Raw genomic sequence first — 26,648 nt, 5'->3', positions numbered from 1 at the left:
CCAACCCCTTGTAAGTTGCAAGTCATAGCCAAAAAAAAAAAAAAAAAAGGAGATTACATATTTCAAATTCACATCATATAATATGATCGGAACATCAACCACTTCTATCACCGGAACAACATTCCAGTTACCTCAAATTAAATCCACCTCAAAACTAAATTCAAGCAAGGTTATCTCGTGCCACGCTGTACTCAATACGTCCACGAGTCTATACGAAGTTCTTCGAGTTAAAAGAAACGCAACACCAATAGAAATTAAAACGGCTTACCGGAATTTGGCTAAAGTTTACCATCCGGATACTTGTGAACTTAAGCAGCATGGTGGTGATCAACGTGACTTTGTTGAAATTCATAACGCTTACGTCACGTTATATGATCCTGAGTCAAGAGCGATGTACGATCGAAATTGGAACTTTAAATTGAGAGGATTGTATACAGTTGCAGGATCGAGACAAAGGTGTCGTCGATGGGAGACCGATCAGTGCTGGTAGATTATAAATTAAGCAAAATACCTAAAAAGGATGATTTGTGTTTTTGTAAATATGTTTTAGTAGTATTATTAATATTAATATTAATTGACGATATCGAGGTGACCCGTTTGAAATTATGTGGTGGACAAAAATGTATATATTATTAAAAATATTCGTGTAATTTTCATGTGAGTTTGCCTTTTCAAGGACATCATTTTGCAGGGCAGGGAGGCCGGGGTCATGACCTATCGCAATAAAATTAAATATGTAGTTCGTTGAGTTACGAATGTTTGACCTTTATAATCAATTATATCAGATTTGGTATGAGAGTTATATGATCAAATAGTGAACGTTCGCACAATCCAAACCCAGTCCATCATAACATAATTTTATTCTTATATATCTGTTTGGATCTGATTAAGAAATAATGCGATAAATATTTTTGGTTCCCTTCAGGTAGGCGGAAGCAGGATTTTTCTTCACCGGGGCGAATTTTTTTTTTAAAACCGTAGCAACTTTTTTGGGCAAAATACGGAGTTTTTGGGATAAAAATTGGAGGTTTTTAGGCAAAATTTTGAGGTTTGTGGGCAAAATTTAAAGGTTTTGGGGCAAAATTTAGAGAATTGTGGGCAAAATTTGAAGGTTTTGAGGCAAAATATGTAGGTTTTGGGGCAAATGGCTTTTGGGTTTGGGGCAAATGGCTTTTGTGTTTGGGGCAAAATGAAAAAAATCCAAATTTTTACACTAAAATTTCGAAATCGACTGGGGGCGGGCGCCCTCCCGCCCCCCCTCTAAATTCGCCCCTGCTCAGGTGACTACTCTCGAGGTGACAATATGCTTTACAAAATTCCCAAAATCGTTCATAAATCATAATGAACCTTCATGAGCATAATGAGTTTTCTGATGCTTAATGGATTCAAACTTCTAACTTCCCTTTCTACTTAGAGGGAAAGTCAGAATCATCACTCGGCTATCACCCATTACCTATATATAAATATACAAATCAACCTTTAATAAAGGAATTTTTCGTATATGAAGGAACTTCCAGTGAGAAGCGAACATACATAATAAAGATGTATAATATTATAGCTTTTGGGAAGAAAAAATGGAAACAAATAAAATGAAGTAAAAAGTTTGTTCGATATATATAGGCCAAGAAGATACAAAGCCCAATAAGTATATTGGGCTAATGGGGATTCAAGAGCCCAGTAATGATTGCGTAAATCCAAATAAAAGGGCGGAACGGAAATTTTATCATTATACGGATACGGAAAGCTAACGCTAAAAAAACAGTGAAAAATACACCGCCCTCTGTACGAATAAATTAGCCCTAGGGCTCGAATTAAACGAGCGAGATTTCATCAATTTCATCAAATTTGGATAGTTGAATTCTTCAATTGATGATGGTGAACAGAAAGGAACGTAGGTTAGCTGCCAAAACTGGTTCCAATCGAAGAGTTAAACTCGATATTTTAGCGGAACCCCCCTCTGGTATAATTCGTTGTTTACTTTTGATCTTGTATTTTACTTGATTAATTTTCCGATTAGTTTGTGCCAATTGAAGATTTCGAATATATAGTTTGGTTTATTGATTGATGAATAGCAAGCACATGTTGATATTATTGGATTTGAATATAAATTTTGGTTTGCCTAAGGACATAAGAATATACAAGTTTTTTTTTTTTTTTTTTTTTTTTTTTTTTTTTTTTTGAACGGCAGTTTTTTGTCATCAGTAGATCATTTATTATCAGATAATCATTTATTTCAACGCGGTTATCATTACACAGAAATGGAATTTGCATAACAGTAGTTTAGTATATTATGAAATCTAGATCTGGTTACTTATTTATTCAAAGTAGTTGGGTTGCATACCTTTAATGTTTGCTAGTGTTGTTGGCTTGCATATTATGATGATTGAGTTCTTATAGGTGTTGCTGATGTGTAGTTATGTGATTCTTGGATCTTGATCATGTTGAGTTTAATTTTGTCGTTACTAAATTATATAGGAGATTTTGGTGATTCCCTTAACAAAGAAGTTGGAGGTGGAGGGAAAGCAAATAATGATGCTGGGTCACACAATTCACCATCTTCTTCAGGTGGGTTCCTACAAATTTCTTCTTGGACTGATCTTTGTAGAGGCCGTCATTGTATTGGTTGATGTTTAACTGTATAAGGTCATGTTTGCTCTACCAAGTTATCGTTTTCAGACTGGTAGGTGGCTGTGGTTTTGGGAATCATCTGAGCCTGTTCAACTTTGCCACACCGTTTCTTTGATTGAAATTCGTGACATGTTATGTTGCAGGCAGACTTTCAACATTTCAACAGCGTTAGTGGTTCGTATGTTTCTGCCTTTTTGTGTTATTCTGAGTTACTAACTTCTTTCTAATGTTTCAGGTGGCTGTCAAAATCTCCGTATCGTAAAAATTAATCGAACCTTTTCACAGCTCGTTATTAGTTTAGACCTAAATTAGGTGTAATTCGGGCTTTGCATGCTTTGTATCTATGTGGTCTGAGATGTTAGCATTCTGTGTTTCAGGTGAAAGGCCTGAAAATCCTCTGTTGCTGCTTGGACAATATAGTGATGACGAAGCGGAGAAAGAATCGGATAGAGAAATAAACCATAATACTGAAAATAACTCCTTGGATGAGCTTAATGATCAGGTGTGCTTCCTAGACTAAAGAATTCCTTTTAATTAAAAGGGCCATTGTTGCTAGAAATTTCACGATTGTTAGTGACATTAGTAAAAGAAAATTAGGCCATCGCTATTTGATTACTTTGACGAACTTGAACTATCGGGTTTCCTTCTTTAGAGGTGACTATTTTAACCCATTTACATATAAATGGGTCAATTCGTGTTTTGTTTTTTTTAACAGGTTTACTGGGTAAAATTACAAGATATAATATAAAAGGGAATGGGTTGATGCAATCTACATCAAAGATTGTCTTCGAATATGTTCGTCGTTTGTGTGTCGATTTTTCTTTTGAGTCTTCCGAAGTCACCAGAGTGTACCTTTATTGTCTTATTCCATAAAGCATCTCAAATCATGTTATTTGAATAATTATGTTATTACTGAACTTAGATAGTTTATATCATATTCGTCTCACTAGATTGTAACTTATAAGACCAAAATTGTTTCAGGTCAACCCAAGCTGACCTGTTCAAAAATGATTAATCCATTTACCTATTTCTAATCGATTTTGTTATTAGCAGGTAAAGGTAGAGAATCAGGAGGCTACCAGGACCCGCAATGAGGAAAATATCACTACCGATGAAGCTGTCCAAGAGAACATGGAACCCTTCTCTTCATTGGATGTCTTTCCAAAGTTGGAGGAAAATGGTGTCATGGATAATAACACAGTCGAGTCTCTGCACAATCACAAACAAACAGATGCAGTGGAGCAGGCCTCGGTTTCTTTGTCGTCTGGTGCACAGACAACAGGAAATGTAGACTCTGGCTGGAAAATGGTGCTCCACGATGAGAGTAATTCATATTATTACTGGAACATTGTGACCGGTGAAACTTCTTGGGAAGTTCCTGCTGTTCTTACCCAAGGAAATGAATCTGTCTATGATCTTAAATCTGCTCCAGAAGCTGAAAATAAAGCTGAAATGTATGGTTATGTAGCTACACAACCTAATAATGGATCCACAAACGGTACGGTTGTTGAAGCCAACAATGATTCGAAGACCGAACTTGAAGTGCACGATGAAAAGTTTACAAATGTTGTGGCAAATGATTATGGAGAAGCTCACAATACTGATTCTAGTATTCAAGATATGAGTGTTCACATGTATCAGGGAGAAGATGAATATCCATCCTCTGATTCTTCGTCTCTCCTGCAACTTGGTGAAAATCTGTTAGAAAGATTAAATTCTATAAAAGGGTATGTATTTATTCTCTGCTCTTATATTGCATTTTTCTTTTGCATTTCTTATATGTTATATTACTATAACAATAGTATTTGGCTATTTGCTAATTCTCCTTTTTCTTTGTTAATTTAAATGCTAGGTCTGAAGAATTTGATGACCAGATATCAAAGTTGAAGTTTGAACTTCATATAAGACTTGCAGATATCAAGTCACTAGTACCTTATGGGTCATCGTTGCTACCTTTTTGGTTGCATTCTGAAAATCAGATGAAAAAGCTGGAAGCTGCAGTCAACAATCAAGTTTTAAAGTATTCCCAAACTACAAATGTTGGTAAAATGGACAAACCAGAATTTAATTTACATGATGCTCTCCCCGATAATTCCACCCCTGATGGGTCCCATCATATACTTGCTGATAGCACACCCGAAGTAGATACTGTAGAAACCCATGTAAAAGCAACCCCAGCAGATACTGTTCCAAATGTGGGCCCCCACTCTGCAGAAGATGCTGACATGGACGTCGAAATGGAAGTTGAAGATGAACACGAACCAGAAACCCAACCGAATCAGTCGATACAACTTCTCCCGCATGAAGAAGATGTTTCGAGAGGATCAAAAGAAGATATTGACAATCCACAGCCGCCTAATGATGAATGGATTCCACCTCCTCCACCACCAGACGAAGAACCTTTACCGCCCCCACCACCAGATGAGCCGCCTGAAGCCCCATTCCCACCGCCCGCATCAGATTTGCAGACAGCACAATCTTACTCTTATGGAGAACAATATAATTTAACATACCCAGTATCTGGTTACGAATACTATGGTCAAACAAACACACAAGTCCCAAGTAACGGTTATTATGTAGATGCTAATGGGTGTCAAGTAGCTGCTCCCGTTCCATCTCTTTATTATGCACCAGTGCCAAACCCATATCCTAATGTCAATTCAATAATGAACCATGTTGAGTCTGTTAACTATTATTCCTTACAAGGGTCCGTACCAATTGCTTCTAATCAAAGCGAATCATCGAAAGATGTTTCTTCGATTTCGTCGTCTACTCTTTTTCCTGTAACTTCAATTGTAAATCGTGATGCATCTGTGGTGTCTGCTCCTGCCGTTACTACTACAGTTACTTCAACAGAACCAGTTCCCAAAGTTCAACCCAAAGGTAAATTTATGATGAAATCACTACCATTTTTTTGATTGATTATGTATTCGCTCATCTAAAATTTTTACTACTTGGGTCTGATCCATTGTCACATATAAATAGGGCAACATAACTTAAATGTTTGTGGTATAGTGTTTAACCGACCACATGTGCTCATTTTGGCACCTCTAGTACAATATCACATAGAAAAGAGTAGATGACGATTTACATGTAAGACGTTTTTCTATACATAAAAATGTGAAAAATGAGATCGTGGTAGACTTTACTTTGTTGATTAATGATTTGGAGTATTTGAATATTAGGTACCCTTTGACCCTCTCATAGTATTTAAATTAATAGATGGCGGAATTTTTTATTTTATTTTTTTCGTTTCGTTTTTTAGTCACACGCAATAAGAAAAGAACTGCTGCCTCGGTGTCTACTTTGAGGTCCAACAAGAAGGTTTCTGGGTTGGTGGATAAGGTAAAATTTGCTTATTTTATTGTTTGAATATTCATTCTTCACCATGGGGATCATATTGATGGTTAGATTTATGCAGTGGAAGGCTGTTAAAGAGGAGTTGCATGAAGAGGAGGAAGATGAACCTGAAAATCCTCTAGAGGTTTTAGAGAAGAAACGGCAACGGGAGATTGAGGTTGGTTAACCCTTTTCATTTCTTTGTCAATATTTCTTTTAGTTTCATTTGACACGTGTTCATATATTATAATATTAGTCATTTTAAATGGCTGCTTATGATACCTTATTTATTATGATGCAGCAATGGCACGCTCAGCAGATTGCATCTGGAGAAGCGAAAGACAATGCCAACTTTCAGCCCCTTGGCGGTGATTGGTAAATCCATTTGTATTTACTTTATGTAAAAACAAAAATTATATATGAACTTTTGACAATTTTGCTTACATATTATGGATTTTCATTTAGGCGAGAGAGGGTTAGACGCAAGAGGGCTAAAAAATCAGCCGAAGTTGAAGAAACTCTAGCAAAGACCATTAATGACACGGACCAACCGCCTGATCTCGTTGAGCTAACAAAACAACTCCCATCGGGTTGGCAGGTAATATAATCTTTTCTAGTTGGTTGGTTGTAATTAGTAAAACATGTCCATGTTACAATGTATGACATCCTTGTATGTATTCAAGTACAAGTTGCTAACACGAGTACTATGTAATGAACTTAATTTATGCAGGCATATTGGGATGAAGGATCAAAGCAAGTTTATTACGGGAATTCAAAAACGTCAGAGACCACATGGGTTAAACCCGCAAACTAAATAGAGTCCATCACGCTGTTCTGACAGCTAACACTAGCATTGAACACAGAAAGTATTACATCATGAAAATCAGTTCAACTTCTCTTTCTGTTACCTTGAAATCTAGCTTATATATTTTTCCATTTGTTTCATCATATGTTACTTCATTGTTAATGATGTTCCATCATATAATACCTGTTCTGTCTATTTGTCCATTTATTTTAGGATTTTTCTAAACATAGCTCTAAGGGGGCTGTGCTTAAGAAAATATTGTGTGCATAAATAGTACTCCTATTACTAAAAGGTTAGGAACGTGGTTATTAGCAAGACAGTGAGGTAGTTTTCAACTAGTTACAACTATTTACATGTATGCTTAGAAAATTCTTTTATTCTATTGCTAATGGAAACAAACTTATTAAGAGTTGAATAGGTTCGAATATGCTTTCGTACTGATTTGGATCTTCTCGATAAAGCTAGATATGTTAGCGGTTACATGAATGAAGTCTTAAGAAGTATGCGCTAGTTTTCTAATTCTGTATTTTGTGCAAGTAAGCATGACACACCATAATTTCTACCAAAGATATGAGCAGAAATATATTGACGAAAGGGTATTTTGCGTTAACAATAGTATAAAGCTAGGACCTTGCATCTTATTTTTGGTAACTCGGCTGTACATTCAATTACGTTTAGGGCGTCTGAGTTAGTTATCAAAATCATTATAAAAACATAGATACCCAAGCTGTTTTTGGCATGAAATGCTCAAAAGGATATATATCATACTCTCAATGTCCAAATTATGACCAATCAGTAAAGTTTCTTGAAGCTAAACATGAAGTTTTATTGGACAAAATAATGTAACAAGTGCACATTTTTACAAAAACTTTTTGAATTTTGACAGGAGGAACGTTACCAAATGCTCCAGAATTAGATTAGAATACATGTTTACATGGTAAAAACAAATTATTGGATCAAGAAATGGATAATGATATTTGTTTGTGATCAGGATGGATAACTAATGGTCACAAAAATACCATCCAAATTTAGTAAATATTAGTTTCTGACCATCACCTTTCAATTTTTACTTCTTTTTCTTTTCAGTCATTTTATCTTTAATACTTAACGTGCCTCTCACGTTCACCACCGCAGGCTATCTATCTTGATTACAATTAAATAAAGGTAACTAACCACTAATCTCATCTCATGAAGTTTTTAACTGATTATTTCATCTAAAATTGTAGCTATTCATAATATTGCTTATTGCATAATCAAGCTACATTGATGCATTGTGTCATTATATGATTATTGCTTATTTCATAGATTGATCTTTGAATCATGGATTCATTGTCATTATAATCCAGATTCGTTAGGATTTTAAAACTTACGTTTAAATGCGATTATTTGATTATTACGCTTTCAAACTCGTCATATTCAATGAAATTTATAATCCAATAGCTTATGAAAATCGCATTAAACTTAGAAACTAATGATCTGATTCTTTAGGATATATTTTACAGGGAGATCATTAAATAATCGTAATATACCACATCCAAAAACTAGATTCTGCAGCCTGAAACCCCTTAATTTTTTTTCTTGATTGTTTGTTTGTTTTATGACTCGAAACAAAACTGCAAACAGGAAGAAGAATAAAAAAAATATGGAGGGAAAACAAGAAAGGCCACATATAAGTTTGGAGCCAGGAAAACTAAAAATGGAAGAAACCAAGAAGCCTCTGAGCGGGCATAGCGGTAGTGCATCATCACGTTGCTATGCAGAAATCGCACATTTAGCAACTCCAAGAGGACAGTCGTCGGATTCAAAACCCAACTGTCTTTGTTCCCCAACTACACACGTTGGATCTTTTCGTTGTCGCTATCATCGAACAGCAACAACCAGTTCTCTTGGTAACCATGCAGGCACTTTCAATCATCTCTCAAACCTTGCTAACCAAAACTAAATTGCACTATAATACTTCTATGATAATTTGTTCCTTATCATTTATTTTTGGATTTTTCTAACGACAACCCTTTGGGCTGTCGTTAAGGTGCAAAAAGACTAGTACTATTTACCAACCACCATATAAAGGTGAACAATAAACACTCTGTACAACACATTAATGCACCTTAACGTCATTCCTAAGGGTTGTCGTTAAAAAAATCCTTAATTTTTTTAATGTTACCTTATAAAGTTGTAATTATTCAACTCGGTATTGACACGATGTAATATCCAAATTTTGTTACCAATGATTATATTTTATGAAATGTTACTTGGTGACCGAAAGTCTTATTGTGATTATAAATTTCTTGTAGAATAACGAAAAATATACTCGAAATTGATACACACATGTCCTCTTATGGGACAATAAAGCCTACTTTTGCCTCTTATATATTTTTCCCAAGAAAGATTTCAACACTGCTTGTACTTGTTTGCTCGGGTGAGCTTCAATTGATTTGATCAATTTCGCATGGCTCGTGTTCTCGTAATCTTCAAACGCAGCCTAAAAACATCCACAAAACAGAGTGAGAACTAAGAAGCATGTGTCCAGAAACTGTATGTTGTCGCAAATATATAAACACTTGATCTGGCAAAATGTGCATGTCAGGTCACGGGTCAAAATAGAATATGATAGTTTTTTGGAACAGGTTGAAACAGGTCAGGCCAGGTTACCAGAAAGCCTGAAACATAATTATAAAGTTTTATTAAACTAGATTTTGGACGACTTTTTTATCCATTTGACTCGTTTCCATAAGTACATGGGTCGAAATTGCCACCAGCACTCGGAATTGGGTAAAGAAAAGAACCTGAAGGTTGAGAGAGTGGTAAAGTTCCTTCACTTTTGCTACAGTGACTGGGTCCTTTCTCCCATAGTTCTCCTGAATAATAACGCGTTAGCGGTGCATATAAGTGGATCAAAATGGGAATATAAGATGACGTTTAAAGTTCGTGCTTACATGTAGAAATTTCTTTTGTTCCTCATTGGCAAGTTCTAATGCTTTCACAACCAACCAAGAACACTTGAAGTCTTCAATATCTGTTCCAATCTGGTATAACAGCAACGATCGAGCATGAGTTATAGTTTTTATTAACAAAAAAGATTGACTAATATAAGTAATTTTGGTTGAACTAACCTTTCCAATCACCTCAGGAGCACCAAAACAATCCAGATAATCATCCTACAGTCAGATTTAAAGATTTTAATCAATGGAAATAAAACAAGTTTATATATATTTGCAATAGACGAAACACATTACCTGGACCTGGAAATAGGAACCCATTTCAACAAGTACATCTTTCACTTGAACATGATCATCTAGATTCTCTCCGAACATAAGTAGTGCGCACGCAACCTTAAATAATCATTCAAGTTAGTCTGCCTGCTTACTATTCACTTAATGATCCGTTTTTGTACAACCCTTAATTCAAATTCAGTACTTAATACAAAATAAAAGTAAATAGCCCCATAAACATACGCATCTTTAAAATAACAAAACAGAGCAAAGAGAGCAATTGAAATACACTCACTGGAAGATAAAACGAGTAATAAGCAGTTTTGTACTGCACAATTCGACGATGACTGCAAAACAACAAAAGGCATCAAATAAATAAATCAAGTGGAGTTTATATAAGGAAAAAAAAAACGTAATCTTAACTTACGTAGACAAAGAATATTTCGAGAGATCTTTCTCGCCAACAAGTGTAGTGATCAAATCTATCATCTGTCCAGAAGCTGTTTGGAACTCTACCTGCTCAAACAGATGGTGCAGAGTTATTTAAATCTTCTCTACATTTAATTATAAGAATAATCGTCGAAAACACACCTCATTAAAAAGGTCAACTAAATCGACATAATATGGCTTTAGTCTGAAATGTTTCTTTAGAACTCTAGGAATATGGTTGCGAAGAACAACTCCATCGTTTACAGCAATCATACCAACCTATATTATTTTTAACAAATTCAGTATTCATATTACTGATTACCATAATAACAGAAAAATATATATACTTTTCTAATAAAAGAGTCAAACCTTGGGAATTTTGTACCAGCAGGGTTGGCCTCTGCGCGTATGAGACTCGTCCATTATATCATCAAGTACAAGAAAATATGCTTGCAGCTGTAAAACATTAATATCAACAACAGTTTTTTAAACCTAAAAACTAACTAGAAACAAACTGAAGATTTAGTAGTTATGTTGTTAACTTATTAATTATATACCCATTCAATGCACCAACCAAGAGCACATGCAAGAAAAACTTCATCATCTGTTAGTTCTTCTCCTTTAAGCAATTTGTAACTGTCCACAACAGAAAGGCCTCGGTTCAACTTCCCTGCACGCATCGCATTACATTTTGTATCAAAAAAAGACAATCAAGTTGTAACCTTTTTACTTGATAAGCACATGTTTTGCAAAATTAAGACTCGCTAAAACGAAAATCGCGTTTCTTGAAATGGAATGAAGTAACTGCTCTACCTCCAGGTACATTGTAGTCAAGCATCTGTAGAAAATAATCAAATCATAGTTACATTGTTTAGCCATAAAATACTATTCGATATTTAACAAGAAACAAATCAAACTAAGAAAATTAATGTTCTATCAGACAATGTTTGCAGGAACACATACATTAAATAATATACACAAATGTTGAAGTAGATTGAGTTAATATAAAATCCATTTAACTTTGTTTTACTATTCATAGTTCATATTTCATAATACTCTAGTAGCTAGTTATATGTTAAAGTTCGACATTTCAATATATTATATATTCTTTTCAATTATCTAACGTTTACTCCGCCAAAAATAGTTTATATAAAATAATAATAATAATAATAATAATAATATATAATGAAATTTGAATCTTACACGGTCAACCCACTGACGAGAGTTGTCGTCGAACTCGAATGAAGGATCATGAATAAGTTCGGATTTGAGAGTGTGATAAACTTCCAGGAATTTGGACTTGAGATCGGTGCTCATGATTTTTTATTTGTTTAACTGTTAATTTATAATTATTAAATAGAAATAAAATAGTGGATTGAGATGCTTGAAAGATGCAAATGTAGATCGGAATATATATAAGCCAGATACATGCTCTGATGCTTGTGTACAGTCAGCATTCTAACCAACTTTAATTCCTCGTTAAAAAGATAAAGAAATTTTTAAACGAGTAAAAAAAAAGTAAAAAACACTAAAATTATTTTATATTTCATGAAGTTTGAGGTAAAAAATACTACGTATAAACAAGTATCCCATTAGTTTCATATTTATTGTTTAATATTACTTTTTAAGCAGTAATAAATTAAGTGTCCAGGTTGACACGAACTAAATAGATAAAAATAAAGAGAGATAAAGTTTATCAATACTTTTGGTGTATGTATATAAGGCAGTAAGATAGATAAAAAGTAGGTAATAAAACTGTAAGTTACATAAAAAATACAATATAATGGTGCTATTTCTAATACTATATGTTTTTTGTATGGGTACAATTAAATTGGGACAGATAAAGTAATCGCATATTTCGGCAATTTTCGACATGAGGTACATTTGGCAAAATTAACTGTTAGTTTTTAACTGATAACTGATAGTTTGTAGCTGTTAGCTTACTATATATATTTAAGTGTTTGACATGGTAGCTAAAACTGTTAAAGTTAAAAATAAAAGAGCTACATAAAAGAATAACTTTATATTTTTTTTTTTTCGAAAAGCAATTAAATTAAACCACGAACCGGGCCATAACGGGGGCCCAACCCAGTACACGAAAGGGAGCAAGCCCAAAAAACGAAAACTAGCCTAGTCTGATCACAATAAACCAGGCTGCAATGCTCAGCTACTAAACAATCCTAAGAGACATACTCGATCAACAAATATAAAAGGCTAGGAAAACCAAATAGTTACAAAACATGCACGAGAGAAACAGGAGCAAGCTTCCTGGACAGAACAGCAACAGCGATTGACAGTTGCAGAGGGAGCAACCATCGAGCAGAAGAAGAACCCGGAGTTAGGCCAGACAGGAGGACGGATCCGAGAGCCAAGACAACCATTTGATCTTACGGATTTTTAAACGAGTTGAGATCCATTCAAACGACTTTAGTTGAATATCCATTAATGCCGTTGGTGTGTTCCAACACGAATTGGAGAAAACTTTTAGATTTCGGTTACGCCATAAAAGATACGCACATGTCCATTCAGTTGCTTGCCAAATTAACGAACCTGAAAGAGAGAGAGAGCCCGAGAGCAATGACCCCGAAAAGCTTCGTTCAAGCTTAGATTTGAAACCGTACCTAAACCCCACCACTTGTAAACCCTATCCCAAACTTCCATAGAATTCCTACAAAAAATCATCGCATGTTCAATTGATTCAACGTCATCGTCACATAAAGGGCATCTAACGGAGTCTAGGTCGATACCTCTTTTGTCTAGTTCGGTACGAACCGGGATCCGCCTTTTTAAAACCCTCCATATGAATAGCTCCACTTTTTTAGGCACCAAATAATTTTTGAGTGTTTCTTCATGAGACCTGGGGATGTCACCTGAGATTTTTTCCTCGATCAAACTTGAAAGTACCCTCGTTGTGAAGTTCCCGTTAGATGCTAGGTTCCACGACCATGAATCCCTATTCCTGTCCGGCTTAACAAACGCGTTCAACAAATTAGATAGCTCCTCTAGTTCAGCTCCAGCACGAGTAGTAAGCAACCTGTTCCAGTTCCATGAAAGTGTAGGCGGTTGCACAGACCAGTCGACTCTATCCCTAACCAACACTTCTTGATCAGCTTCAAAATACAGCAGCCTCCTGAATTTATTTTTTAAAGGAATAGGTATCAGCCAAGGATCCTCCCAGAACCTGGTGCTTGCTGTGACAACCCGGAAATTTCCAACCAAATTTAAACTTTAATCTTTATATGTTTCCGACACAATAAGCAATATTTGTTAAGTTAAATTTCAAGAATTTTAAACTATGTTCATACATTCATTCAACTTCGACCAAGTTCCAACGATTCACGAACCATTAAACGAATATGATTATATATGTATATGTGTATATATATTATAACTTGAAACGTAAACGAAATATTAGATTAAATACTTTATATGATTGTATCTGTTTCAAAATGTTTATCAATGGAATTAGAAGATAAGATCAACTGATTGAATTATCAGATATATTAAATTATGATTACAAGTCTCTGTTGAAAGGCCCACGTTGATTTGAGAAATCTTTACATTTTAACAATATTCGGAAAATGGTAAAGTAATTTATAAATAAGAACAAATTGTCAATCATTGAGAACTAGACAAAGGATAGTGGAAGATTGAATCTCATAAAGACTCGATTGATCTATTTAGTTTCAAACGTACAAAAACGTTTTCAGTTTAAAAAGAACTTTATTATTAAAACGTATATAACTTTTATAAATATCTAGAACCACTTTTGACAACTCATTACTTAACTAGTATGATAAAGATAACGATATTTATATTTTATTTTATTAAATATATATAACGATTTAAATTAATATTATATATATTTATACGCGTATAATACGTACATAGTTTTATACTTTTACTATACTTAAACTTTACCTTTACTTTATTTTTACTTTACTTTAACTTTAATAATTCACTTTAATAATTCATTGTAACAACCCAAACCAAACCACGACAATTCCCGTTAAATTTCACAACATAAAAAAAAAAAATTTGGTGCAGTTCATTTGCGCGGCGCGCCAGGTGGGTGCGCGGCGCGCCAAACCACCTGGACAGCCCGCTGTCCCCGGAAGTCAATTTAACGAAAATGTTTGACTAGTTCCCGACATTTTTAGCCAAAACGCTTTTAACCATAAATTCATATATATAAAACTAGCACGTTTAATTAATAAAATTGAGTTTACGAAGCGGGTCCCACAATGACCCATTTTACCACCTTAAGTACCGAAATACAATATTTGACCAAAAGACTTTTAATACAACAAAGCCGAGCATGGCGATTGGGAATACGCTACCCAATCCTAAATGATCCAAAAGTAAGTCACTAAAGCAACTATGCACGTCTTCTAGTCCTCGCGCTTACCCGAGCCACCAATCCACATGCGATCTATAAAAAGAGTCAACAACGAGAGGGTAAGCTAACGCTTAGTGAATGATAATATACTACATACATATGTATGCATAAAATGGACACGCCACATAAATAAACAAATACCGCATATCGGAGCGTCCAAGCCTAAAGGCAAGCTAACCTAAGTATACCATACGATCACTAAGCAACAAGCTAATAATACCATCAATAAGGTAAGTTCACCAACGTCAATGTGAACAACGCCAATAACTACCCCCGGAGGGTTAACTACATCACGACAACACAACATTAATCACGAATTAGCAATTCGACAATCATGCAACATATCGTGCATATACCAATAACCGCAAGTCCACAATAACTAGCAATACCAAAAGCATATAGTTCATAATTAAATATGCCAATACATAACTCATACAACCATGGTTAACCAAGTACACAAGGGAACGGTACATGAAAGTCCGTTGGAGTTCATAACATCCGTTAGTGCTACTTAATCAACGCGTAGTCACTAATCCCCCGGGTGATGTCTTAAACAACGCGACTCACTCACCCTTTACAATGTGGCGTCTTAAACAACGCGACGATTCCACATGCCATTCAATACGATGGATGGTGTCTTAAACAACGCGACATCCCCTCCATTACATTGTGGTGTCTTAAACAACGCGACATCCACTTCTTTACCATGTGGTGTCTTAAACAACGCGACATCCACTTCTTTACAATGTGGTGTCTTAAGCAACGCGACAATGCCACATTCATACGACACAAATAAATACATTATATACACATACGCATAATTATTCCACTCACAACCACGTGTGATAACGTACACCCAAAATGTGTACTTTGCCAAAGGTAGTCAACCAAAATGCACAACCGTGCCAATTGGACCTATGCACAAGTCCATCAAATCCACCTATATGTGAAGTGAGCTCTATAGCCGAGAATCACTTCACCCGACCCGCACCCATCCTACACATACATATGCATATAGGATATTAACACTCACCTTGAAGTCTTGAAGAAAGCTTCCAAGTAATCCGCAACTCGCCAATGGAAAATACCTATTCCATTATCACAATTACAACAATACAATTAGGATGGATTTACAAACCAACCCAATTCAACACTTAGTGCAATTTCGACCCAATTGCACTTCCAAGCACAAACCGTGCCCGAACTAACCAATAATCACTAACACAAGTGAGAATGGTCCTAATAAGCCAATTAAACCCGAACTCAAGTGTCAAACACGTGTCATACCCATTTAGACACTTAAACCCTAATTTTGACCCATAATGGTCAAAATCTCATTCTCTACCAATTTGACACCAAAACACATTTAACTCGGTTTAATATTCCAACTTAATCCATTTTAAGTTCATAAACCTCATTAAGTCACCAAATGGGTCATAATCACCACCAAACCCTAATTTGACCCAAAGTCACAATTAGTCAACCAAATACCCTAAAATGGTTTCCAATACTTCCATAATCACTAATCCAAGTGATTAAACTCATACACAAAGCCTAATCAAGGCCAAACCGTCATCCAACCCAAAACCCGCCAAGTGACAAGAATAACTAGTCACCATAAACCCATTTCATCACCTAAGTGGGTTACACAACAAATTAACTCAAAACCCTAAATTGAATATCAAATTAAACAAATGAAATTTGGAGTTTGAGCTTACCAATACCACCACAACGTAGCTAGGAACGAGGAGAACAACTTTAAAAACCGAGACTTTGAACGATTTGAGCTCCTTCCTCACCAAAACCTCCAATCTCTCTCTAAACTCTTACTCTCACTCTAGGGTTTGAAGATGAGAGTGTTTGATGAGTGAAATATGATCCAAACTGATCAAAGGATCAGTTTTGATGACCCAAAACCGACCCCAAGTGAAAAGACCAAAGTACCCTTCATTTAAAGCCTTTAAAAAGGCTGAAAATTGCTTCTGACCCATTCGGCGCGCCGCGCCACATTGTGGAGCGCCGCTCCACTCTGCAGGTCAGATTTCAGAAACTTGTTTTGGCCATAACTTTTTGACCGTAGCTCCGTTTTCGATGAATCAAATATCGTTGGAAACGTAATAAGATTTTCTTTCCAATGGTAAGGCTTTGAAATATCAACACAAACTTTATTTGGGGTTGAAAAGGTACGTACACACCTTGTACCTCAAACAACGTCCAGTTTTCCTTCGACGGTCGAGCAAGCAACACCTACATGTTGTGCACACTCCATACACACATAGTACACCTTAAATACATTATGTACAATAAATATTTGGGTCTTACAACTCTCCCCCACTTAGAATCGATCACGTCCTCGTGATCCTCGTCACTTAACCAAACGGACCACACTCCACGGTCCTCAACATAAGTCCCAATCCGACTTTCCTAAGCAATTCTTCCCGACGAATCGCCTTCCACAACTAAATCGTCATCCACGATTTTTCTCAAATCCACAATCCGAGCACTAAAACCATACTCATTCCCTCGCATCGGGAAACTCATCCCATCTCTAACCGAGATATCACTCCTCTAGCGTACCATTACCAAGTACCGTGCTAAAGCAACCAAGTCTCAACCTAAGGTCAACAACCCGAAACGATGAAGACCGAACCAAACGAATCCTTACGGATAACACCAATCACTAAACATCCCTTGTAGCGCATAATACAACCAATACGCAACTACCGTAACATCATAAGCGAACGACTAGAACCGCTAGCGTCCAATCGACTATAACAACTTAAAACCCTAGGCGTACAAAATCGACCATTGTCACGCCCGTAACGACATGTGAGCGAAATACGGCTATCGCATCAGTAATCACACAATACGGTCCTCACGATCCCACCATAGGAGTATAAAACAACTGATAGATCACTCAACACCGGATGAAGTCAGCGGACCCGAAAGTCATGCTTCACCGATATAACAATACCTCATGATGAAGTCAGTGGACCCCGAAAGTCATGCTTCACCACTATAACAATACCTCACACAACGAGTAGTGCAACATCGCGCTCCGCTACACTATAGTGAACCCTAACGGATACCGCTAACCGTCTACACTATCGAGCAAGAACCACCTATATCAAACATAGGCACAAAACAATATTTCTCTAGAAGAGAATCCGATACGCACATCCCTTAACCGAGGGATTTCACCTTGCTCGCCAAAACACGTCCATTATCTCTCGACGAGATTCACCAAACTTACCACCTCGGTGGTAATTTACAAATCCAATATCATAAGTACCAATGAGCCAAAAATTGTACTCTACCACCAATTGACCAAAACTAGGTCTCGACCAAATTTCCGGATCTAACAAAAGCATCATCCGAAATCTCACACTAAAACCTCCTCGTGCGGGAGTGCCACTCCCTCACTTGGAACTACGTTCCATATCCACAACTCGTACAACCGTACAATGCTACCAAAGGTAGACTTTACAAACAATTGGGTTCACACGACCCGTTACCATACCTTGCTCCAAACCTTGAGCACACGAAGGACTTGACCAATCCTTAAACACTTCGAACGAAAAGTGTACCACAAATACCCAAACTATACCCTCGCAATCATCCAATTTCATTAGTTTGTCAAATTCCACCTAGTCACTCATGTATCTAAGGGTTTTACTCCGGTACCCTAAGTACAATGCAACCACAACCATAACCTAGTCGGAGTCGAACACCACGCTAGTAGGTATAAAAGAGGCACCTAATGTCGCGTCATAATGACTCCATTACCAACATACATCGAGATTTCAAACACTCGATCTCAAGGGTTCCAACCACCCGACGAACCTCATGGTTCATCACTTCAACATAAAAGCGAACACGCGCTTAACAATCGAACACCAAAACCATTTCCGTGGCTTGGTAGAAACATTTCTCAAATATCAAGGAATGCTTGGTTGCACCAAGTCTTACGCCCTTCGCCCGACAATCAAACGTCACCATAGGGTATTTCCATTAGGAACGTCACCCATAACAACAATATGCACAACACAAGGCATTAACAACTCAAACTCAAACGGCATCGAACATTCCCAAGACTTGTGACCCCTCATGCCACCATTGTAACATCTAGACGCGCTAGAATTCGATATACTCGTCCGCGTACCACCCGTGTTCACACTCGGACGCTTAGTCCTCTTACTCGGAGCACCATAAGAAACAACCCTTCTATCCCTTGAAGGCTCACCCTTCTTTGATCGTGTATGCGACTCGAATCCCCTAGCCAAGTCGATTAATTCCGAAAACGATTTCGCTTGACCACGTCTAATTTTTTTTTTTTCCTTTCAAGTCGTCATTCAAAGTCCGATAGAAATCCCCCATTAATAAACGATCACTTCCCAAATACTCCGGACAAAAACGAGCCTTCGCCATAAAGGTTGTCTTGAGAGTATTTAAATCCATAGATCCTTGTCGCAAATTTCGCAACTCATTACGCAATTCCCACAAATCGGCCGAAGTCCGGAATTCCTCGAAGAATTCCTCCTTAAATTCGTCCCACGATAAGACCATAAACGTTTCACCACCAACAAGATCAATCTTACCATCCAACCAATCCCTTGCCCTACCCCGCAACAAACTAGTTGCGAGCCTCGTCTTCTTCTCGGGAGGGCAATCAATCGTGCGAAAACGCCCTTCGACATCCGAAATCCAAGTTGTGCTTACCAATGGATCCGGTTTCCCGTCGTACATCGGTGGTTTAGTCCTCATGAAGCTCTTAAGATAACGCTTCATTTCGCCACTACTTTGAAGTTTGGAATACTTCCTATCCATTTCTTCTCGAAACGCTCTCATTTGCTCCGCAACGGCGGCCGCAACTCTAGCGTTAAACTCCACGTTATTCGCCTCGATCTCGTTTCGCGTCGTCAATCTCAAAATGCAAAACGATTAGATCACGAACGTATAAAATCGCACGCACAACTCCGTCCCATCTTGCTAAACACTCGTCGTACATCACTCGTTAGACACGATTTGTACCCGTAATAAGGTTTGCAAGTTCTTATTACGCACACACGCCGCATCGACTCGTTAGTACAACGACCGCCTCGCTCGATGATAAGAACAAACACAACCAAAATTCTACGCGATACAAACACACGCGAGAATTATTACCACAACACAAAATCATATTAATAATATCCGCATTACTAATATATACGTTAGTCGACCTATAAACAAGGCACTAACTAAACCCATTCCGACCCGAAATCCTACAAGTCCCGCAACAATTTAAGCACACACAAAAGTCTAAGTCTAGGCACCTATCTCAAGTCACCTAAATCCCTTAGACCATGCTCTGATACCACTTGTAACAACCCAAACCAAACCACGACAATTCCCGTTAAATTTCACAACATAAAAAAAAAAAATTTGGTGCAGTTCATTTGCGCGGCGCGCCAGGTGGGTGCGCGGCGCGCCAAACCACCTGGACAGCCCGCTGTCCCCGGAAGTCAATTTAACGAAAATGTTTGACTAGTTCCCGACATTTTTAGCCAAAACGCTTTTAACCATAAATTCATATATATAAAACTAGCACGTTTAATTAATAAAATTGAGTTTACGAAGCGGGTCCCACAATGACCCATTTTACCACCTTAAGTACCGAAATACAATATTTGACCAAAAGACTTTTAATACAACAAAGCCGAGCATGGCGATTGGGAATACGCTACCCAATCCTAAATGATCCAAAAGTAAGTCACTAAAGCAACTATGCACGTCTTCTAGTCCTCGCGCTTACCCGAGCCACCAATCCACATGCGATCTATAAAAAGAGTCAACAACGAGAGGGTAAGCTAACGCTTAGTGAATGATAATATACTACATACATATGTATGCATAAAATGGACACGCCACATAAATAAACAAATACCGCATATCGGAGCGTCCAAGCCTAAAGGCAAGCTAACCTAAGTATACCATACGATCACTAAGCAACAAGCTAATAATACCATCAATAAGGTAAGTTCACCAACGTCAATGTGAACAACGCCAATAACTACCCCCGGAGGGTTAACTACATCACGACAACACAACATTAATCACGAATTAGCAATTCGACAATCATGCAACATATCGTGCATATACCAATAACCGCAAGTCCACAATAACTAGCAATACCAAAAGCATATAGTTCATAATTAAATATGCCAATACATAACTCATACAACCATGGTTAACCAAGTACACAAGGGAACGGTACATGAAAGTCCGTTGGAGTTCATAACATCCGTTAGTGCTACTTAATCAACGCGTAGTCACTAATCCCCCGGGTGATGTCTTAAACAACGCGACTCACTCACCCTTTACAATGTGGCGTCTTAAACAACGCGACGATTCCACATGCCATTCAATACGATGGATGGTGTCTTAAACAACGCGACATCCCCTCCATTACATTGTGGTGTCTTAAACAACGCGACATCCACTTCTTTACCATGTGGTGTCTTAAACAACGCGACATCCACTTCTTTACAATGTGGTGTCTTAAGCAACGCGACAATGCCACATTCATACGACACAAATAAATACATTATATACACATACGCATAATTATTCCACTCACAACCACGTGTGATAACGTACACCCAAAATGTGTACTTTGCCAAAGGTAGTCAACCAAAATGCACAACCGTGCCAATTGGACCTATGCACAAGTCCATCAAATCCACCTATATGTGAAGTGAGCTCTATAGCCGAGAATCACTTCACCCGACCCGCACCCATCCTACACATACATATGCATATAGGATATTAACACTCACCTTGAAGTCTTGAAGAAAGCTTCCAAGTAATCCGCAACTCGCCAATGGAAAATACCTATTCCATTATCACAATTACAACAATACAATTAGGATGGATTTACAAACCAACCCAATTCAACACTTAGTGCAATTTCGACCCAATTGCACTTCCAAGCACAAACCGTGCCCGAACTAACCAATAATCACTAACACAAGTGAGAATGGTCCTAATAAGCCAATTAAACCCGAACTCAAGTGTCAAACACGTGTCATACCCATTTAGACACTTAAACCCTAATTTTGACCCATAATGGTCAAAATCTCATTCTCTACCAATTTGACACCAAAACACATTTAACTCGGTTTAATATTCCAACTTAATCCATTTTAAGTTCATAAACCTCATTAAGTCACCAAATGGGTCATAATCACCACCAAACCCTAATTTGACCCAAAGTCACAATTAGTCAACCAAATACCCTAAAATGGTTTCCAATACTTCCATAATCACTAATCCAAGTGATTAAACTCATACACAAAGCCTAATCAAGGCCAAACCGTCATCCAACCCAAAACCCGCCAAGTGACAAGAATAACTAGTCACCATAAACCCATTTCATCACCTAAGTGGGTTACACAACAAATTAACTCAAAACCCTAAATTGAATATCAAATTAAACAAATGAAATTTGGAGTTTGAGCTTACCAATACCACCACAACGTAGCTAGGAACGAGGAGAACAACTTTAAAAACCGAGACTTTGAACGATTTGAGCTCCTTCCTCACCAAAACCTCCAATCTCTCTCTAAACTCTTACTCTCACTCTAGGGTTTGAAGATGAGAGTGTTTGATGAGTGAAATATGATCCAAACTGATCAAAGGATCAGTTTTGATGACCCAAAACCGACCCCAAGTGAAAAGACCAAAGTACCCTTCATTTAAAGCCTTTAAAAAGGCTGAAAATTGCTTCTGACCCATTCGGCGCGCCGCGCCACATTGTGGAGCGCCGCTCCACTCTGCAGGTCAGATTTCAGAAACTTGTTTTGGCCATAACTTTTTGACCGTAGCTCCGTTTTCGATGAATCAAATATCGTTGGAAACGTAATAAGATTTTCTTTCCAATGGTAAGGCTTTGAAACATCAACACAAACTTTATTTGGGGTTGAAAAGGTACGTACACACCTTGTACCTCAAACAACGTCCAGTTTTCCTTCGACGGTCGAGCAAGCAACACCTACATGTTGTGCACACTCCATACACACATAGTACACCTTAAATACATTATGTACAATAAATATTTGGGTCTTACATTCATACTTTAATAATTTATACTTTAATAATTCACTTTAATAATTCATACTTTAATAATTCACTTTAATAATTCATACTTTAATAATTCACTTTAATAATTCATACTTTAATAATTCATTTTAATAATTCAAAAATCTATTATAAATAGAATTCAATAGGTTTCATTATTTCATAGAAACTTGAAAATATTTTTCTCTAAACTCTCTCAATCGATTTACATATATATATTTACTCCGTATTATTTCAAGATATTATTAGTATACATAAAATATTACGACGGAGTGTTGTCCGAGTGATTTCGAAATTGTTTTTCGAGTAGGATAGGATTAAGGAAATTATGGGTTATAGCTATAGAGGTGATTGAGTATGGTTCATGGGTATGCTCGTGAGGTCAATATAGTGTTTATCATTTCCGTTGCGTCTACGTACCTTTCCTGCAATATTGAATCTCAATATTGATACGTGAGTACTCATAATTTAACTTTTACATACTAATATTGTATCCTTGACTAGTGCTCGAGTATTTAGGATTATGCATGCTTGTACTTTTGATATTGCCCTTAGACAGGTTAGGTTGAATCTTGAATTAGTTACACTTGCGGTTGAGATAAGGTATAAGATATGCATGTCCTTGGAAAGCTAGCGAAAAATTAAGAACTTTTCCTTTAGATATCGAATGGTTTCGATGAACGGATTAGAAGTTATAATCAATTGAATTTTCGATATTTTTATTAAAAATGATTATTATTATCGTCGTTTTTATCGTCGTTCCAGTTTTATCTTATTATTATCATTATTATTATCTTTATCAATAAAAGGGATTTATCATTAAAAATTGTTTTTTTATTACTATCGTTATTATCGTTAAAGTTATAATTAGTATTATTATTATTATTATCCAATTATTATTATTATTATTATTATTATTATTATTATTATTATTATTATTATTATTAGTATTATTATTATTATTATCATTATTAATATATATATATATATATATATATATATATATATATATATATATCATTATTTAAAAATGGTTATTGTTATTGTTATTATTATTATTACTATATTATCATTAAGATAATTATTAGTATTATCGTTAATAATATTATAGTAACTATCATTATTAATATTAGTGTAATTAAAACAAATAATTGTAACACCTAAATATTTTGATTACTATTATTATCATTATTATGAACACGATATAAAAGACGATTAAAAGCTATTAAACGAAACGATTAGGAAATAATGAGTAAGAGTATCATGATGAAATTAAAATATTATAAGATATTAATTTAGATAAAATTATCGTTCTTATTATTTTTATCATTACTATTATTATTAAAAGTATCGTTAGTATTAAAACTATCATTTTAACAAAAATTATCATTTTAATAGAAATGTCATTGTTACTATAAAATATCATTATTATTATTATTTTAAATAGAATTATTATTTTAAAGATAATATTAAAAATTATCGTAAATATTAAAGTTATCATAATTAGAATTATCGTTTTATCATAATGTCATCTTAGTAATTATAAATATTGATATTTTTATAATAATAATTATTATTACAAAATAATACAACTTTTACTTACTATCATTATAGATATTATTTTATCAAATAAATATGTGATACAAACATATTTTACTACGTGTAATAACTTACTTTAATAATACCTATCATATTATCTTTATGATATTAAATGAACCCTATAAATTTTATTACTTAATATATATAAAAGTATATTTGATTATATAAATTTAATATAAAATTTTATTTATTAATAAATAAATTATATTATTTACTCTAATAAATCCTTTTAAAATATTTAAAAATATAAAACGACGATATTTAAACTATATATTAATCATGTATAGATTTTTAGAAATTATTTTGAGTCAAATTTACTTTTGTTGACTTTTGCATATTAGTCTCGAGCATTAGGATTGTGGTACACTATGACTTGACCTAATTTGTTAGACAAATATTGACCAACATATAAATATATATAATTAATTTAGGTTCGTGAATCCGAGGCCAACCTTGCACTTGTTCAATGACGTTATATGTATTTTTACTACGAAATACAGTATGGTGAGTTTCATTTGCCTTTTTACCCTTTATATTTTTGGGCTGAGAATACATGCGCAACTTTTATAAATGTTTTACGAAATAGACACAAGTACGTGAAACTACATTCTATGGTTGAATTATCGAAATCGAATATGCCCCTTTTTATTAAGTCTGGTAATCTAAGAATTAGGGAACAGACACCCCAATTGACGCGAATCCTAAAGATAGATCTATTGGGCCTAACAAACCCCATCCAAAGTACCGGATGCTTTAGTACTTCGAAATTTATATCATGTCCGAAGGAGGATCCCGGAATGATAGGGGATATTCTTATATGTATCTAGTTAATGTCGGTTACCAGGTGTTCACCATATGAATGATTATTTTTGTCTCTATGCATGGGACGTATATTTATGAGAACTGAAAATGAAATTCTTGTGGTCTATTAAAATGATGGAAATAAATGATTATGATAAACTAATGAACTCACCAACCTTTTGGTTGACACTTTAAAGCATGTTTATTCTCAGGTGTTAAAGAAATCTTCCGCTGTGCATTTGCTCATTTTAAAGATATTACTTGGAGTCTTTCATAGCATATTTTGAAGAACGTTGCATTCGAGTCATTGAGTTCATCAAAGATTATTATTAAATCAATTTATAGTTGGATAGTGGATATTATGAAATGGTATGCATGCCTGTCAATTTTCGATGTAAAGAAAGTTTGTCTTTTAAAAACGAATGAAATGTTTGTAAAATGTATCATATAGAGGTCAAATACCTCGCAATGTAATCAACTATTGTGAATCGTTTATAATGTATATGAACGGGTCCTTTCAGTTGGTATCAGAGTGGTGGTCTTAGCGAACCAGGTCTGCATTAGTGTGTCTAACTGATAAGTCGATAGGATGCATTAGTGAGTCTGGACTTCGACCGTATCTGCATGTCAAAAGTTTTGCTTATCATTTTGTGTCGAAAATTAACTACTTATCATCCTCAGAAAATTACCTGCTTATCATTTTTAGTCTAAGACACGTCTTGCTGTATTGATTGCATGAATAGTGTATAGACAAAAATTCATATCTTAGCATATCTGCTAAATCATATCTTATCGTATCTGTTACTTTAAACTTTGCTTGACATATCCCGCAAAGTCCTCCGTAATCTACGAAATCTTTTGATCTATATATATATATATATATATATATATATATATATATATATATATATATATATATATATATATATATATATATATATATATATATATATATATATATATATATATATATATATATATATATATATATATATTCTATGTAATTAGAATACCATCCGTTAGCCAAAATCATTTCATATCGAAAAAAAAATCCTTTATCCAATCGTACGAAATGGAATTCGTCATCAGTTCAAGTCACTCAGATTCCGAAATGGAATCCCATTCAAGCTCCGAAAGCAGTGTGACCGGAATAGATCAACCAATCAGTCATCACCTATTCTGGATGAATTGGGGATGGGTTCGTAGCCTCCTCAATCATTGGAGACAAGAAGAAGGTGATCCCTTCCATCCACCACATTGCCCTCTTGATGAAGAACCTGAAGCACTTACCGGCGAACCTGTCCGAAACACCATTTTC

The 26,648-nt window shown here is 35.6% G+C and overlaps 3 protein-coding genes across 3 annotated transcripts; 2 read left to right on the top strand and 1 right to left on the bottom strand.

Moving 5' to 3' along the window:
• Positions 1 to 82: 82 nt before the first annotated feature.
• LOC139853523 (chaperone protein dnaJ 11, chloroplastic-like) lies at positions 83 to 490 on the top strand. Its single transcript, XM_071842914.1, has one exon. The coding sequence runs from the start codon at positions 83 to 85 to the stop codon at positions 488 to 490; it is 408 nt and encodes a 135-aa protein (XP_071699015.1).
• A 1,256-nt stretch (positions 491 to 1,746) lies between these two features.
• LOC139853522 (uncharacterized) lies at positions 1,747 to 6,956 on the top strand. The gene is made up of 10 exons (XM_071842913.1): positions 1,747 to 1,960; positions 2,476 to 2,565; positions 3,006 to 3,130; positions 3,679 to 4,355; positions 4,481 to 5,511; positions 5,894 to 5,973; positions 6,050 to 6,145; positions 6,269 to 6,342; positions 6,433 to 6,565; positions 6,698 to 6,956. Exons 1-10 carry the CDS (start codon positions 1,870 to 1,872, stop codon positions 6,779 to 6,781), a joined length of 2,481 nt encoding a protein of 826 aa, XP_071699014.1. The 5' UTR covers positions 1,747 to 1,869; the 3' UTR covers positions 6,782 to 6,956.
• A 2,169-nt stretch (positions 6,957 to 9,125) lies between these two features.
• LOC139852125 (farnesyl diphosphate synthase 2-like) lies at positions 9,126 to 11,730 on the bottom strand. Its single transcript, XM_071841350.1, has 12 exons — positions 11,617 to 11,730; positions 11,227 to 11,251; positions 10,971 to 11,083; positions 10,783 to 10,869; positions 10,576 to 10,692; positions 10,412 to 10,500; positions 10,280 to 10,331; positions 10,009 to 10,104; positions 9,886 to 9,930; positions 9,709 to 9,798; positions 9,559 to 9,630; positions 9,126 to 9,254 (listed from the first exon to the last, which is right to left on the bottom strand). The coding sequence occupies exons 1-12, from the start codon at positions 11,728 to 11,730 to the stop codon at positions 9,126 to 9,128; spliced, it is 1,029 nt and encodes a 342-aa protein (XP_071697451.1).
• Positions 11,731 to 26,648: the final 14,918 nt, after the last annotated feature.

The sequence above is a fragment of the Rutidosis leptorrhynchoides genome, chromosome 6 (genome assembly GCF_046630445.1).
Source record: "Rutidosis leptorrhynchoides isolate AG116_Rl617_1_P2 chromosome 6, CSIRO_AGI_Rlap_v1, whole genome shotgun sequence".
In the NCBI taxonomy this organism is placed as follows: domain Eukaryota; kingdom Viridiplantae; phylum Streptophyta; class Magnoliopsida; order Asterales; family Asteraceae; genus Rutidosis; species Rutidosis leptorrhynchoides.
The sequence above is the reverse complement of the archived record's forward strand: the minus strand, read 5'-3'. Positions and strand labels throughout refer to the sequence as shown.

Bases quoted from the DNA above. Each gene is read 5' to 3' on its own strand.
- LOC139853523 (XM_071842914.1), top strand. From the start codon at position 83: ATGATCGGAACATCAACCACTTCTATCACCGGAACAACATTCCAGTTA.
- LOC139853522 (XM_071842913.1), top strand. From the start codon at position 1,870: ATGATGGTGAACAGAAAGGAACGTAGGTTAGCTGCCAAAACTGGTTCC. The intron at 3,131-3,678 runs GTGTGCTTCCTA...TTTTGTTATTAG, and splicing joins TGGATGAGCTTAATGATCAG to CAGGTAAAGGTAGAGAATCA. The intron at 6,566-6,697 runs GTAATATAATCT...TAATTTATGCAG, and splicing joins AACTCCCATCGGGTTGGCAG to GCATATTGGGATGAAGGATC.
- LOC139852125 (XM_071841350.1), bottom strand. From the start codon at position 11,730: ATGAGCACCGATCTCAAGTCCAAATTCCTGGAAGTTTATCACACTCTC. The intron at 10,501-10,575 runs GTGTGTTTTCGA...CTGTTTGAGCAG, and splicing joins TAGTTGACCTTTTTAATGAG to GTAGAGTTCCAAACAGCTTC. The intron at 9,799-9,885 runs GTTAGTTCAACC...CTGTTATACCAG, and splicing joins CTCCTGAGGTGATTGGAAAG to ATTGGAACAGATATTGAAGA.